This window comes from Malaya genurostris, chromosome 2 (assembly GCF_030247185.1).
Source record: "Malaya genurostris strain Urasoe2022 chromosome 2, Malgen_1.1, whole genome shotgun sequence".
In the NCBI taxonomy this organism is placed as follows: Eukaryota; Metazoa; Arthropoda; class Insecta; order Diptera; family Culicidae; genus Malaya; species Malaya genurostris.
This window is the reverse complement of record NC_080571.1, coordinates 89,214,619-89,232,151: the sequence shown is the minus strand read 5'-3', so window position 1 is coordinate 89,232,151 and position 17,533 is coordinate 89,214,619. Positions and strand designations below refer to the sequence as shown.

Genomic DNA, 17,533 nt, shown 5'->3' with positions numbered 1-17,533 from the left:
GTAAAACAAAACTGCACCATTCGCCGATACTAACTGAAAAACTCTCCCTCCCACACATTACGCTAAGTGTGCACTTCACGAATGGAGGTAGTTGCACAGGTACACTTCGAATAAAGAAAAGAATGTACTGGAATTATCAGTCACTTCATACTGTTATGGCAATTTATCACACTCCTGGCCCATAAACTACAGACCTTCATGAGGTAATAACATGGAAAACAAACACATTTCAGAACAGACCATCAAAACACCAAATTGTTGCATAAGTACTCAATCTTGGGAAACATAAAATATGACAGTTATATGCTGCTGCTACCGATCGTGAATGACAATTGACAGGTTAGCGCGGTGATTGTTGGCTATCGGAATACAATACAATTTTACAATTATGCCAAATCATGAAGTTTCACGGCTGATTCTGAGTTCTGATTTAATAAAACTGAAATTTTGACCAATCATTGCAAAAGAAACCGGTAATGTTTTTTTTTAAATTAGTTGATTGTACTCGTTGACACTCTTTTTTCTTTGAATTATTTCAAACCAAGCGACAGCAAAATCCGAAATTATGTGTACGTGACCTGACCAAGAAACTTAAACTACCGTAAGTACAGTGTTTTGTGTTTGCAAACCATTTCACTAGCGCTTTATTTTGAATCGTGAGGTTGAAAGTGAAATAAATTGGAAAGTATGCTCCAACAAATGAACAAGAAGGTGGTGTCGTTATTGAGAAAATATTCTCTGTAAAAGGAGCTTCACACAATTTTATTACAAAAATGTTCTTTCATACGTGCTAGAAGACTTTAAATAGCTTCTAGGTCTGGTTTTTTTATACCGCGGTGTAAATAAACACCGTTGCTGAAATTTCCGAACACAGAAGGTGTCTTAATTCCTGAGGAAATATTTGATTTGGCAGGCCATCTGTAGATGTGGCTGAATATTTGAATGTTTCATTTCAACCGGCACTTACAATAATAATGTGTTGTCCCGGTGAACGACCATAGTTAGGTTAAAACCGGGGGTAAATAAACGATTTAAATCTAAAAATAATGTGTACCAGAGGAAAATGCTTGCAAATGCAGTTGCTTCCATTTATCTGCAGTTACGGCTCTTCAGTACTGTTTTGGTCTAATTCGGCATCTTGTCACTATCCAAAATCCGTCCTGAAATTGAATGGTATGAGATACAAAAGCGCAAATGCGTGCAAAAAACAGTCAATCAACTAAACTGTCCAGAAAATCGTTAAAAAAGTTAAAAAAAGAAGTGCTGGACTCTAGTTAAACGGAAACTCTTTGAAACCAGTAAGAAAGCAAATGTTACCGATGATTTCTACAGAAAATGAAGCATTGTCAAGGCGGGCGTATCTGAGGATACCGTACGAAACCTCATTTTGGATATGCCATAGAAAGTTAAAGAATTTTGCAGAAAAAATGATTGACATCTAAACCAACTGTTTCTAATGGCCTTATAACTCTATCATTTTGAAATAAGCAACCGGTTTTGTTGAATTATGCGTAACTTTTTTTTTGTTCTTATTATTTTGGTGTCCCGAATAAAACGTGGGTAGGCTTTGAGGCTATTAGACCCATTTTTGTGGAAGAGCATCGTCCTTCACGCGGCCTACTTGGATTCAATTCCCAACCCACAGAATTGGGTGATCTCAAGGCTTAAACCGAAATAAACAAAAAAATGTCTGCACCTGTAAAGAATTCGGGCATACACGTACTTCTTGTAGTAATAAACCTGAATGTATCCGATGCGAATTGCCCCATAAGGATAATCTTTGCGATAAAGACATTGAAAAATGTGTTTATTGTGGGGAGAGTCTTCATGATGATCTTTCAGTATGCGCTGCATTTAAGTTGCGTGAAGACAAAATGAAGCTAAGCACGGTCTAAGCGCACATATGCAGAAATGCTTAAAACAATTATTGATGTCCCCCCACTCGAAACAGAAAACGCTTTTTCAAATCTAGAGTCAGAGGAATCGGACTCTGATGAAAATAGTGAAGGTACATTGTTCGTCACTCCTCAAGGTTCTGTTAAGAGGAAGAAGTCCTCCCACAAATTACCAAAAAAAAGGCACCTAAAATTAAAGCTTCAAAAAAATATCCCAGTGGTAAATCTAAAAAGCCAAATTTAAAACCGAAAATTGTGCCTCCTGGTTTGTCAAATTCACGAACCAATCCAGGAACTAGCACCAGAAAAGACAATAATCCAGTAAGCTCCGTTTCACAGCCACCATCAGGATTACTGAAGTTTTCGGAAATTGTAGAATTGATTTTCGCAGCATTCAATATTTCTGAACCTCTAAAGACCCTCATAACGGCATTCCTTCCAATAGCTAGAACTTTTTTGAAACAGTTATCAGCTCAATGGCCAATTCTCTCAGGATATGTATCATTTGATGGATAATTTATCATACGCCGCAAATGATTCCATCACTGTCCTGCAGTGGAATTGTCGTAGCGTCATGCCAAACCTTGATTCATTATAAGTTTTATGGCATAGTCAAAAATGTAATGTATTTGCTTTGTGCGAAACATGGCTTACATCAAACATAGCCTTAAATTTTAGAGACTTTAACATTATACGTCTCGATAGAGACTCCCCTTATGGTGGAGTGCTTTTAGGAATTAAGAAATGTTATTCCTTTTATAGATTAAACATTCCTTCGACTTCTAGTATAGAAGTTGTTGGTTGTCAAATAAACATCAAAGGAAAGGACATTTGCATTTCTTCGGTGTATATTCCTCCAAGAGCTCAAGTTGGACAGCGTTTACAATGGTAGCAGATCTTTAATATATAATATTTGCGACAATTTCAACATGACAGTATTGAATATGGGTAGCATGACACGGATTCCAAGACCTCCTACACGTCCAAGTGCATTCTCTTTGCTCGACTTCAATTCGACTAGATTGCACCTGGAAAGTATTTCCTGATTTACACGGTAGCGATCATTTACCAATCATCATCTCAATTATCAGTAACAAAGGCATTGGTAATTCAGTTAATAATATATATGATTTGACAAAAAATATTGACTGCGAATTAAATACCAAAGTAGTATCTCAAGTACTTTGAGCTGAATGGAAGAGTTTCCCCCATTTGAAGAATATGACTTCCTCGTTTGTTTGATTCTGGAGGCCGCAGAACAATTCCAAACTAAACACTTTGCTGGACCAACGAAGGCTTCCCAACCCAAAGACAGAGAGTGCTCAGGGGCTAATCACGCAAAACAAAATACTTGCAAGACGTTTCTAAAACGGAGAGGAGGAACTCCTCAGTATTTTTTAAAATTCATTTTTTTAGAAACCCAGTACAAGAGCATACTTCGGGCCAAAAAAAAGTAGCTATTGGAGACATTTTGTCGAAGGTTTGTCAAGAGAAACCTCAATAAGCACTGTTTGGAACGAATTAGGAATCGCAACGTAGGAAATAAGAGTGAGGAATACTCGAACCGAAGGATATTTGACTTTTCTAAGAAAGTTTGCCCACATTCTAATCCTACGCAGATCACTATTCGGGAATTCCCTCCAAATAATGATTTCACTGATAGCCCCTTGTCAATGATGGAATTTCCTATAGCCCTATTGTCTTGTAACAATAACGCTCCTGGGTTGGACAGAATTAAATTCAACTTGGTGAAGAATCTGCCCGACCTTGCAACAAGACTTTAGTTGGAATTGTTCAACAATTTTCTTGAACAAAACATGTTTCGCCTGACTGGAGGCAAGCCTTTCAAAAGCCGGAGAAACCAGCCTCTAATCACAACTCATATAGACCCATTGCCATGTTTTCCTGCATCAGAAAATTGTTCGAACATTTTTTTCTTTGACTTGTTGTCGGACACTCAGTTTGGCTTCCGTATAAATAAAGAGACGAATCATTGCCTTGCATTGCTTTCGTCTGACATCCAAATTGCATTCGCTCCAAAACAACAAATGGCATCTGTATTTTTAAACATTAACGGAGCATTTGATTCAGTTTCCATTGATGTTCTTTCAGACAAGCTCCTACAAGTGCATGTATTTTTTACATGGCGATTTGGCAACATTCAGAATCAGCTACATGGGTCTCCCGCAAGACTCATACCTCAGTCCGTTCTTCTATAATATTTACGTGAATGACATTGACAACTGTCTAGTTTCAGTTACTGGACCCAAAGCTGTTGATCTGCAAAAAAAAAAACATTGCAAAATACCTTAGATAACTTATCCGTTTGGGCAATTCATCTGGGTATCGAATACTCTGCGGAGAAAACGGAGCTGGTCGTCTTTTCAAGGAAACATGAACCCACGCGACTCCAGCTCCATATGATAGGAAGAATTATCGCGCAGGTTTTGACTTTCAAATACTTCTGGGTGTGGTTTGATTCCAAATGCACGTGGGGAGGACACATTAGGTTTCTGATAACAAAATGTCAACAAAGAGTCAATTCGAACAACAGCAGGATCTTGGTGGGGTGCTCATCCGGAAGATCTCATAAAATTGTATCAGACAACGATATTTTCAGTGATGGTATATGGATGCGTTTGCTCTCGTCTTGAAGTTCTGCAGAAGTTATTAACTTCGAAAGGCTAGCTGAGCTTCAATTCAATGAATCAACATGATTCATTACAGTATAATTTTACCATGTGTCACTGAAAATCAACTCTTCAAAATATATTCCTATCCGTGACAGCTTCCTAAATGTCCCTGACTCAATGATATTTTTCCATACATTCATGAAGCGCGATGTGGGATCACCTACGCTCGATGGAAATCCCAAAAATATTTACAAGTAAGTTCAGGCATATTGACTCTGAGAAAATATTTTACACGGACGGATCACGAATTGAAGAGGCTACTGGGTTTGGTATGTTCAACAATAATATTTCGGATTCATTTAGGCTTCAAGAACCTGCATCTGTTTATATAGCAGAGTTAGCAACAGTTAATTATAGTTTAAGTGTAATCGTCACATTATCTCCCAACCATTATTTCCTCTTCCTACAGATAGTCTGAGCGCTATTGAAGCCATTCGCTCAAACGCTGCTGGCAAAAATGACCCGTTTTTCTTGGGCAAAATAAAACAGTGTTTGAACGACATATTGAATAATATTTATAAAAACACAATAGTTTGGGTCCCGGTTTATTGCTCCATTCCAGGCAATGAGGGAGCCGATACTTTAGCCAAACGTGGTGCTATTGAGGGTGAAATTTATGAGAGACCGATTGCTTTCAATGAATTCTATGACGCGTCTCGCCAAAGAACACTTGCCAGCTGGCAGGCTTCTTGGGATAGAGATGATTTGGGTCGGTGGATGCATTCAATTATTCTTAAAATATCGACGAAGGCATGGTTCAGGGGGCTGGATGTGAGTTGGGATTACATTCGTGTGATGTCCAGACTCAATCACTACACGTTAGACGCACATCTTGGCCTCTCCGAGACTAATCATTGTGCTTGTGGCGAAGGTTATCGCGATGTTGATCATGTCGTCTGGACATGGGTGGAGTATCGTGATGTCAGATATCAACTAATAAATTCCTTGCGTAGCCAAAGTAGACTGCCCAATGTCCCAGTTCGCCACATTCTCGCTTGTCGTGACCGTCCTTACATGAATCTTCTTTATCTTTTCATACAGACAATTGGAGTTTCAATTTAATAATTGACCCTTTTAAGATTTAGTTTTAACTCCAACTGCGTCCATTAGTTCAACCATTTGAATTTGAACAGAAATGATGTGATGATACAAACAAACTCGAAATAATTTATGAAATTGTCAACAAAATGAATAAAAATAACAGCTTATTTTTTAATTTATTGCAGTTAATCGTTTTTTTTCAAATAATATTCTTGAGTAGATGCAATAATAAATGACCTAATATGATATTTAAAAAATAAGAGGAATATGTTTTATTAAATTCAAATCGTAGTAACTATATCAGAATTATATTAAGATAAAACTTTTGTAAACTGCCTTAAGCAATAAGCGTATTTATGGGAAAAATGTAAAAAATAAGTAAATATTGCCCCCCAATTATGGTTAAAACCGGAGTGAAATAAAATGGCATTGATAATAATAAAAAGTGAATATAATGAGTAATCATTATTTTACACATTCAATAAAATTTCGCTTATGAACCATTTCTAGTTTGCATTCCTATTTTGATTGTAGGCCAAGTGACCAGGAAAATAGCAAGACCTTTCGACTATGCAGATGTATATTTTAGCATTGACCAATTCGACTTGTTCCTCAAGGTAGAAACTAGATTTAATCGACGGTAGTAAAATTTCAGTTGATTTTTCCCCAACGCAGCAAACTTCGATGACTTGGAAACTTTGTTCATCATAGACTTCTAGCCATCCAGGACTGTATCTGTTTGCCATTGCTCGATAAAAAGATGTTTTCACCGACAAAGTGCAAACAACCGGAAGCTAGATGTTGCTGTAACTAAGACTTTGTGCCTTCGGAAAAACACTACTTCATAAAGAAACCGGTTTCCGACACTTACTTGTAATCCTCCGTCTCGTACGTATTCTTGGGGCAAGCCGAGTAGCACTTGTGCTCATGCATAACTAAATGGTGATCACAGCTGGTACAGTAGTCGGGCCGGTCCTGACAGGATGCACAATTGGCCTCGCACGGAACACAGGTTCGGTTGTCGTAGTCTGAAGAAAAGAAGAAGAAGAAAAGGAAAAAAAATAGTAAACCACAACAGGAACAAATTAGAGACGGGAACCGAAGAGGAACCAAAGCTGCTGGAATTAATTTGAATAGATTCTCGGCATCAATTTTAAACTTTAAACATACATACTAACATACACACAAACATATACATACACACGCACTTCGCCTGGTGAGTGGCCCCTTGATGGTACTTTTTTGAGACTACCACTAGCTTTGTGGTTGCGGATAAGAGCAATGTTTATGGAGCATCTTTCCGAGTCCTTGTGTTTGTTACCCTTGAGTGCATCTTACGCTTGAATTGAGGACTTGATGAAATTCTACTGCTTTGCACTCTGTGGGCTTTGGTTGACAGCTTATATCTGTGTTTTGAGAAATGAGCTATGGATGAGTGCTAAATTAAACGTGGCTACTAAATAAAAATAAATGGTTCGCTTTGGTGAGGAAGGGAGAAGTCAATCGTAGCAATTTCGGGATTATGTGATTAGTGATGCTGATGGTAGTACTAGCAAATCGGAAGTTTATGATATCGGTCGGCAATCATGGTTGGAATGATGAGGTATTAGGTGAATTTCAAGTGGATTAAGTTTTCGAGGGTTTGATGGTTCATAAGCCGCATAGAGAGCAAAATTGGGTTGGCGGTTCAAGGCATAGGGCGCTGGCCTTACAAGCCAGTTTTTGTATGTTCCAGCCCTGTCCTGGAAGGATTCTTAGTGTCAGTAGGATCGTAGTACTAGCCTAGCCATGCAATGATTCTGTACGCTATAAACCAACTGCGAAGTCTGTTGAAACAAAAAAGGCAAAATTCCACAAACGGAATGTAATGCCAAAACTTTGATTTTGGTTCTTTTCCGTTGTCTGACAGCAAGAAAAAATAGGTCCAACACAGTTTGCTTTGGTACATGTGTTGCCCAAATATTGTTGCCGCTGGTTTCTAACTAATGTTAATATTCCTTACCGGGGTTTATTTATTTGGCCTTTTCCTGACAATGACTAGTTTTGAACCCAGTTTAGAATTTCAAAGCGTTTTTTGGTTTGCTGCTTTGAACGACAAGAGAATTTTTATATCGCTTCCCCTGTAATTCCGGAACCAAAAGTCGGATCTGGATGAAATTCGGAAGTTTTGTATGAAACTGTAAGACCATTAATTTAAACTTTAGATGGTACTTATACATACACAGACAGAGCTGTAGTGAGGCGACTGCCTTGGGCGCGAAAACAAGGTGGAACTGGTAAAAATTTGGTGTTCAATTGGTTTATCAAAATAGAGTGGAACTGTACAATTAGTTTATCCTAAAAAATTATTCACGAAATTTTTCGGGAAAATGATCAAAATTAGATTAAGTTTCAGGTTAGTATCACACTCATTTTACTGCTATTTAGAATACAGAGTCGCCATTCAGCGACAACCGCACAGTGGCCAACAAAAGTGGCAGAAATCAGAAAAAAATATTTTTTCCAGCACTGTATTAATTTTTTTGAATTCTCAGATAAGTGAAGGATTACAGTTTAAAGTATACGAATTTTTTAATAAGAAATAATCTCTCTATATCCTCTCAAAGATATGATATTGTAAACTTTGTTTTCATTCTTCCATACAAAATATATGGCGAAATGATGATGTTTTGCGATTAGAGTTCTATATAGATAGGAAAGGGCAGCCACTGTTCAATAGTATTTGATTTTACAGCATTTTTCTACTTTTCGAAAACCACAGAAACAAGGGCTATATTTTTGTAAATGAAGTTGGTGCGAGTAAAATTCAAATAAACGGGTATATGCTAAATAAAATCAGAATATTCATAACATATATAGCATAAAACACCTACATAAATGTTGTTATATAAATCTAATTATCATATATCAGGCGTTGGAATGAATTAGTAGCGTTTTTTCTGCTAAGTTCCATAATTTTAAGTGAGAGTATCACTGCAGTACCGTTTTCTAAAGCATAGTCCATCGTTATGTACTACTTTCTGTCATCTTCCTGGTAAGACTCGGATACCACGTTTGAAATATTCCTTTTCCTCAGATTCGACGAATGAATCGATCCAATTTTTGGTGGCGTCGTAGTTTTTGAAACTGAACTGACTAGTTATGCGCCATGGATTGGAGCAAATGCCAATCGTATGGAAAAAATGTCTGATAAAAAATGGCGGCTGGGGCAGAGCTTACAAAAGGCAAAATGCAGAATATTTTCCAAAAATCAATATTTGAGTGAAAAACAAAAATAGACTCTTTTTCGTTTGTTACTCTCCCATCTTTACTCATAGTGCAATAAATTAAACATTTTAATATAAGCCTTTTTGTAGAAAATTAATGTTTTCAAGATATAAGGAAAAAGTTTTTTCTTCAGTGTATATATACATTAGTGAATGCTCCAAATCAATCACGAAATTAAAAAAAAATACACATATTAATTTATTAAAAAGTAGTCCTTTTCCGGTCCGTAGCGAACGGTGCATCATGTCACTCACAATATTAGTTGCCAATGAGAATTTCGTGTTGGATTGAAATTTTGCTGGTTTGTGTCCAGGATATACGCCAACTAAACACTTAAAAAAAAACTACAAGGATCAGCCCCTGGGGCTGTTCGAGCCATTGATGTGGAACAAGGCAACCAAAATTTCTTATGATCGACATTTTCAATTAATCGTCACACTTTTGAATCCGCAATTGCACGAGAGTCTGCTTAGATTGATCGTTATTGGGAACCAACACCGAACACGCGAACCCAAAATATAAACTCTGTTGTAATTTGTATTTGTTTTGTAGCCGACGAAATTACATCAATAGACCAAATGTATTTTTTTTTACAAGGTGAAATGCATTTACGCACGGAGTGTGGGACTCTCCACAGGACTACCCAACTGTTGATTGGAACTACCCACTAAAACACCTTGCATCTCCAACCCTACCTCCCCGGCACCACCGCTAGGTATTACTTCGGGGTGGAAGGCTATTGGTGCTCACAGCACCCTCCCCAGATTTATGCAGAATGGGGATCAGCATCCTGCTCTCGAGGGATCGACCAGTTGGATGACGAGGTCGGTCCCGTGATGCCGGCTGGAGGGTAACTTCCGATTCACTGGCGCCTCGACGACCCAAAACTGATGCTACGTCGCGGAACTACTCGACTAGTCTCCGCCAAAAGATCTAGTCTACACCGACGGGGGGTTCCCCGACGCGGGAAGTCCTCCCGAACCGATGCTTACGGTACGCGTCTACGACCCGACCGAAAGGATGCCTAAGTCGATCCCGCGATTCCGGTTGGAGCATGGCTTCCGGTTCGCTGGCGCCTCGACGAAGACCAAATGTATGCAATTATATGTTTGTACATAATATTAATAATTGATACAAAATTGACTGAGCTGTAATTGTTCAAAACCTGACCACATTTCTACGTGTATTTTTCTTGAGTTTCTAGTTTGCACTCTTATATAGAAAACAAAAATGTGTTCCACATTAAAATCCAATTAAAAAGCATGTTATATTATAGTGTTTAAAAGTATTACTACTCATTTAACTATACTTTCATATACAGCAGTAACAGGAGTTCAGAGTTTCGGCTGATTTTGTTTAATTGGCTCAATCAAAATAGTGCTTGAGAGGTAAATCAATCAGCCCCAATTCAAACAAAGTTTTTGTATCTATAATTGACATCTGAATGGGTTTTTTTTGCTGAACTTATTACATCTGAATGGATTTTTTTTGCTGAACTGATTAAATGTCTAACCGTCGTATAACTTACGACACAGATAACTTTGAAATTTTGAAACCAGATTTTAAAACTATTTGCACTTGTTGGGCTGAGTAATTGATGGCCGCTGATTATCAAAAACTTCAATATGAAACTTGGTTAGAGAAGAGTGTAAACAACAGGACGCAGCCATAAAGATTGACAGATTCTGAACCATTGCGAAATGGCAGCGGTTTTTGGTTGCGTCCATACTTTCTGGGACAGTCTTTATTTCCTTATAAAGAAGCTGATCATGATCAGTAGGTAGTGATTGATCAGTTTGTAACAAAATAGCTGACTACTGCTATAATTCAGGTGAAAAATATTCTAACTTAAGGTACATCAGCTCAAATCAAATTTGAAATTCACCGGAAAAAAATGTTCATGTGTGCATATTCGAAGCATTTCGAATGGATTGACAAAAAAATCATGTGACAAAACTGCATGTATCTTAAAATTAGCAAAACAAAACTGGTCGTACCCATTTCCAGAAGAGAAACTCACGCTTGAGTTTTTTTTCGATTAATTTCAAAAAGATCAATAATGTAACTGGATTCCTTTCATAATTACGTTTTACGTTAATGGTATGCGAAATTCCTGGTGGAGTAATTATCCACTAATAAATTTTTCGAGATGGCACCTACCAACACAGCAACAAAAAATATTTTTATATTTTACGATTATGCTGCTCAGCACAACGTAGTTGCAAAGATGAAGTTTGTCATGATTAAATTTAATATGTAGTAGGGGCTCAGTTCAGAATGAAGTATCGTAAATATACGATCAACAAATCGTCAGAATATTTCGCTATAAAAGCTTACATATGTCAGATTCATAAGACGCAAATTCATACGATATTTGCTAATTGTGTACTGTACGCTAATAATAATCTCCAGATTCCAAAGACTGAGTGAGAAAAAATATCTCCAAAAGCAAGCAGCAAGACAAATTGATACAATAAATACAAAAAAACCTCTGCTTCAATCCACCTAATGGTGTTGTGCTGCCTGTCTAACTGACGTTTTTCCTAATAGGAAATCAATTTAATTTCCATGTTAATGTGTTTTTTTTAAACCGTAGTTCCAGAACCGACAAAATCAAACCAATTTGTTTGGCCATCAAGATCTAACAAGATCTACAAATCTCATTATATTTGCTCCATGAAAAAGAAGGTATAAAGGGACTGTTGACGAAATTGAGAGACTTGTTTTACCGAAAATCAAATATTTCATCGTAAAATTGATCAAAGTTCAATATTATTAAAGGAGCTTCTTTGGAAAAGGTGTTGGAATGAAATTGTTGCGTTTAATTGAAAATACATTGAGTAATTTTAGAGATATTCATATTCTGGGGAACAAAAATACCCCACAAAAGCGTATACGTATAGAAAAAGTCACGTGTTCTTGGGTTAGTACCTGTTTAGAGAAGTTTATATTTTTTCGTAGTTTTTCAAGTCTTTTTTTTTAAATTTTCATTTCATTATGAACCTGACCTGGTGACGTTTGTGCAGTGTTATAATTGAAATAAAATCAACTTACACGGTGAAAGTAAAAGTAACTGTGAGCTAATTCACAAGAGAAGAATAACCAAACATATTTACTCTTGTCTAATATCAGAAAGAGACAGATGAATCTTATTATCAGCTGATGACAAAAAAAAAACTGGATGCAATTTTTAAATCGCCGTAACCGGTAGCCGAATCGGACAATAATTTACCAAGATAATAGTAGTTATTCCTTATTGCACTAATTTCTAACTAGTTATTCTCAAAAGTTTAAAAGCTTAAATAATGGTTTATGCAAATGCTGAATTTTTTCATACTTCATCATAACAATTCGTTTGATTGTACCATATGGTAGAAAAAGAACACAGATTTTACTGTGTCTAATATCTTTAACCAGCGAACGATAGAAAAGAAAATATCTTGGTTTATACCCCTGTTTATGCCTTGTGGATGCTCACTTGCGATATAAGGCTACTGAGGATAAACTTAAAATCTTCTATGCAAAGTTTAAATATGCTCTGTCCAATCAAGTTACCGTCCGAGATGCATTTTCTCACAACTCAAGATAGTAGAATTGGAAAATAACAAGTATTGGATAAGATTATCGGGTTCGAGTTCAACCTCTGAGAAGAACCTTTTTATTTTTCTATCTGTCTTCTATTGGGTATTGTTAAATAGATCAGCTATGTTTGTTATAACTGTACATCAAAGCAGGCGCTGGGCTTACAAGTCGGTTGTCGTATGTTCGAGCCCTAACCTGGAAGCATTCTTATACCGTTTTCGTTTTTGAACCTAGACGCGGGCGGCTCTGACTCCGAGTAAAACGAACACGTGGTACGCGCCCTAAACAACAACTCATGAAAAAAAGAAAAAATTAACAAACTTGCATGAATGCGTGGTGCGACCCGAGAAAATTTTCAGAGCGAAACTACGCGATTGAAGTCCGATCTAGAGCGACCTCAGGTTGCTGAAACAAACATATTAAGCGTTGTTTGGGCGACTCTGGGTCAGCTTTCGGGCTGCTCTGATCAATAGACGAAAACGGTATTAGTGTCAGTAAATAGCGCTTTGAATCGGTTTCGAAGTCTGTTGAACAGAAAGGCGAAACTCCCCAAAAAGGAATGCAATATCGACTTGAAACTTTGGTTTCCTCACAATATAATGAATGAAATGATCTAAATCTCCAGGAATCGTCGATCGTACTGAGGTCCGGCAGCCCGGAATCTTCTTCTAGGCCCGACGAGACCCATACAGGTGGTGACCCTATTCAAAAGTGGACTTTCGCAAGTGATTACACAGCCGTTCTCGATGAGACAGGTAAACCGCATCAGCCGCAAAAGAAACAAAGAAAATACAAACAAACGAAGCTTATCAAGATTCAACTGGTTTCGATAATAAGTTAGTTGTCGGAAGAAAGTCGACTGAAGCTTTAAGCCCGCAACGACAGGTACAGTGCTGTTCGAAAAAATAGCAGCGCTTATGTGGTTTTCAGTAAAGTGTTATGTACATTGTATTCGGTTTGCTTTTATTTAACTTTCTGTGGATGTATACGGCTATTGATGAGTAATGAATGAAATCCTCAGCTATTTTGAATGAATGTTGATGACTGTCTACTGAACTTCAGGGCTATTTTGAAGTAAGACGAATTGTTCTGAAAAAAACTAGCAGCGCTAACACAAAAGTTTCCTGAGTCAGTTATGAAAATATTTTATTCAATTTGCATTGTATAATTCTCTTAGGTAGTATTTAAATGTTTGGCATCAATCAAAAAAATATTTGCAGTTTGTACTGTTCCATAAAGATGGATTGTTCAAAGCACTGGACATTTGAAATCATGCACGGAACGACCGAAATTAGCTCTGCGCCTAATTCGTATTACTGTTTTTGAATTAGTTGATTTTAACAACAAAATTTCCAAAATAACTATAAAATTAGTTAAAATTGAGAATTTACTTTGCTGAAAAAAACTCTTATTTTTAGAGATGGCGTTTAGTTGGCGAATATTCTGGACACAAACCAGTAATATTTCAATCCAGTACGAAATTCTCATTGACAACAAATTTTGTTATTAAAATCAGAAAATTTGTTTCTATTTATCTATCACCATCATTACTGAAGGACAGGGCAAAGAAAACAAAAATGAGATTGGTTTTATTAACAAGTTTATTAGCTAAAAACTTATGAGAAGTGTCAAAGCAAAACAATCCATTAAAAAGCTAAAAGGGACAGTCTTGTTGAAACTGCTTGCAAATTGTTTAGATGTTTTTCGCATGTGTTACGATATATCCATATATTAATTTCTAAACCGATATGTAAAAATGACGTAAACTGTTAGTGGAAAGTGTATTTATTCAGAATTTGTGCGCATTTAAAGCGATTGTGCGTAATAATGTTTTTACGGGGAACAGTGAAGTGAGTTTCGAATATTGCACTCTAATTGTATATGTCAAATGATGTTTTTTTGTATCTTTCAACCTTCTGGGCTACGCTGTCCGGTGTACTACTTGTACCGAGTGCTCAAAGTTTTCAGTGAGATAGTCAATTTCGCGAAGTCGAATGAAGAAAACAGCGATTTAGAAGAAAAATTTTCAAAAAGAAGTTTATGTTTCGCTTATGTCTTTTTCTCCAATACAACATCGTATTCATACCTGCCAATATAGAAAAGATAATCGGGAATTTTTTTCGGTAGTAGTGTGCCATCTAGTGGCTAGTAGTCATTACGGTGTTAACGAGCGCCATATAGCTGCTGATTGCAGAAACCAATTCAACCATTTATGTTGGTTGAAAACAACGTTTTATTTCTCTAATTCAACTAAAAAATTAGTTGAATGGATATGAAGCGTGCCTTAGCTAAGAAATGACAGCACGTTTAATTGGTGAATTCAACTAAAAAAATAGCCATTTCAACAAATATTTTATTATTATTAAGAGAATTAGAATTAAAAAATCTAAAGCAGCAAAAGTAAGATTTTTTTAGTTGTCTCAAAAAACAACTAACTAAAATCAGAAAATCAATTAATTTTTTCGCCAAAATGCTAATTTCGGTCTTTCCGTGTGTTAACATATGAACCGGCTGAATGTTAGTAGTAAAGCTTATGGTAAAATAACAAAAAAGTTCAATGTTGTACTATACATTGCACTCGGATGTAACAAGTGTAAAATTTGGTGTAAAAGGCGAGTAACGTACACCTGAACTGATCGTCTAATACTGTTCTCGTTTTTGAACCTACACGCGGGCGACTCTGACTCCGAGTAAAAAGAATACGTGATACGCGTCCTAATCAACAACTCATAAAAAAAGAAAAAAATAAACAAACTCGCATGGATACGTGGTACGACCCGAAAACATTTTCAGAGCGAAACTACGCGTTTGGAGTCCGATCTAGCGCTACCTCAGGTTGCTAAAACAAACATGTCAAACGATGTTTGGGCGACTCTGGGTCAGCTTTCGGACTGCTCTGATCAATAAACGAAAACGATATAATATTTTAGATAGTAAAACAACATTCTTATGTTTGCTACGCGAGAACTTTGGAGAAATGTTTGGAACTTTCCATTACCTCATTAACTGACAGTAAATAAACGATTGAAACCGAGTTCCACGCAAGAAGCCTTCTCAAAGTGCTTTTACTCACACCTCGATAAAATCGTGATCGTTCAAGTTTCTCAAAATCTAATAACAATTGGTCAGTCAATAAATGGCGTAACGTATAGTGAAGTGGTGAGAACAAATTGCTATTATTTGGCTCAGACGACATGCGTCAGGGAATGGGGAAAAAATCGGCGGAAATACTACAGAATATGATGTCGTCTTTTTCAGTAAGGGATCCCTAGTATAAACTAAACATGTTAAATTTGGCATGCTTCACAATTTCTACAAAATAATTAATAGTGATTTCATAATCTAAATTGTTTTTTTTACTAACTGCTTAACTGGACACATTTTGGAAATCGAAAAAAAAACATCTATCACAACTAGATTTCTACCGCAGTTTTTTGTATTGTTGTGTAGCTTTAATCTTCAACCCAAAATCCTCTTTTTGAAGGATGTTTGATTGTTTCGCTACATATAATGAACGTTTATGCTTGAAATTTCAGTAAATATAGTTGTAACAAGTACACACTTTAATTTTATTGCTGAATCTCGGCGAAATAATTGCCGAGATTTGCACAGCCGGAGCTCGGTAACCGTCTAGGCAAATTGTATAATTGCTGTGAATTTCGGCAATCTTGAACTGTCAATTATTGCCCAACTTGTCAGCAGCAATTTTGATGTTATTTCGGCAAAAGCGATCGAGATCGAATCATGGATTACCGAGTCATAAGTAATCGAGTGTGAAAGGATTTTGCTTTATTACTGCTCGAAAAACTGATCACGAAACCCAAGTTTGGAGAATGATTGTATTCTATTATAACTCACTTTAATTGAAAAGAATTCAAATCCCGAAAAGAAATATCACAGATAAAATAGTAATAGTATGAAATGGAATATAAATATTGATATCAACTTTAAGGCATGTTTCAAGAGTCCGTTAAGAATTTCAAGTTGAAAGTTATATGTCCGGATGAGCCCCATTTTAATTGTCCGGTTTGGCCCCACACAGACAATTTATTTTCGAGCCACTATGATAATCCTATTTTCCACGTGATCGACAGCACTTAATAATCACTGAACCCAGCATGAAATAAACTTTTAAAAGCACTAACTGCACTACACTGTCGTTAAGAGTCACAGAAATAAAGTGTACCCAAAACATCAGGAAATTAAAAGGAAAAAAATTACGGTAAAAACTTGGAGTAGTTAATGTCAGAGACACAGTCGCGAGATTGACGTAGGACGAGAGGTGTATAGATATTAACTGATTTGATACTGTTTAAGATTTTGTAGTTTTTAAAACGACCATTCGATTTCGGAAGCTTGCGTTTGTATTCTAGGGATTAGTGCGGCAGTTTGAGACAGTTTTCTAAGTAAGTTCTTAACTTTACTTCTGAGGCCCTGAAAAGAGCCGTTAGTGGCTTTGGAGTCTTGAAAATGATTATATGTTACGGATGATTACGTTTGTCTTCCAGGAAGTAGGGCGCCATTCCTAGTCATTTGCAAATTTGAGCATTGACCTAGAATAAAAAATTACATAAATATAATCGTAAATCAAGTCGTACAATCGCTCATTTCAATATTTCAAACATCGCAATATTTGACTGAAAGAAACTGTCAAAAGGCTGTACGAGATTAATTTCCGGCTTTCAGAAGGGCCAAATTGAGGAATCCTCTACTATATTAAACATTTTTCGAACGCGAAGTAGCCAAAATCTAACTTTATTTGCGCTCGTTTGGTGCGAACATTTGGACCCATTAGAATAGCTGATTTTGTATTATGTTCCCCATCGTTGTCCACTTTTCGTTTACTTTTTCTCCAATGCAAATGACCAGCAGCTGGATGACGCAATGGATTTTATTTGAAGCGAAACTCACACTTTGAATGTCCAACAGCAGATATGTGCACATAATGTTCTGCGTTTAGGTTTGAGGAACGAAACCTTACATTCACCACTGACTGATGCACCAGCTGAATAATGCCCGGTGTAGTTTCACTGTCTTGACGTAGATGGAGGCCTG

The 17,533-nt window shown here is 36.8% G+C and overlaps 1 protein-coding gene across 5 annotated transcripts in view; it reads right to left on the bottom strand.

The window, feature by feature from the left end:
• LOC131432595 (furin-like protease 2) overlaps positions 1-17,533 on the bottom strand; it is a 967,327-nt gene that overhangs the window by 60,008 nt on the left and 889,786 nt on the right. For all 5 annotated transcript variants that reach the window (XM_058598954.1, XM_058598958.1, XM_058598955.1 and 2 more), the window contains exon 10: positions 6,501-6,657. In XM_058598954.1, the coding sequence (XP_058454937.1) occupies positions 6,501-6,657 (157 nt within the window). The remainder of the gene's footprint in view (positions 1-6,500; positions 6,658-17,533) is intronic.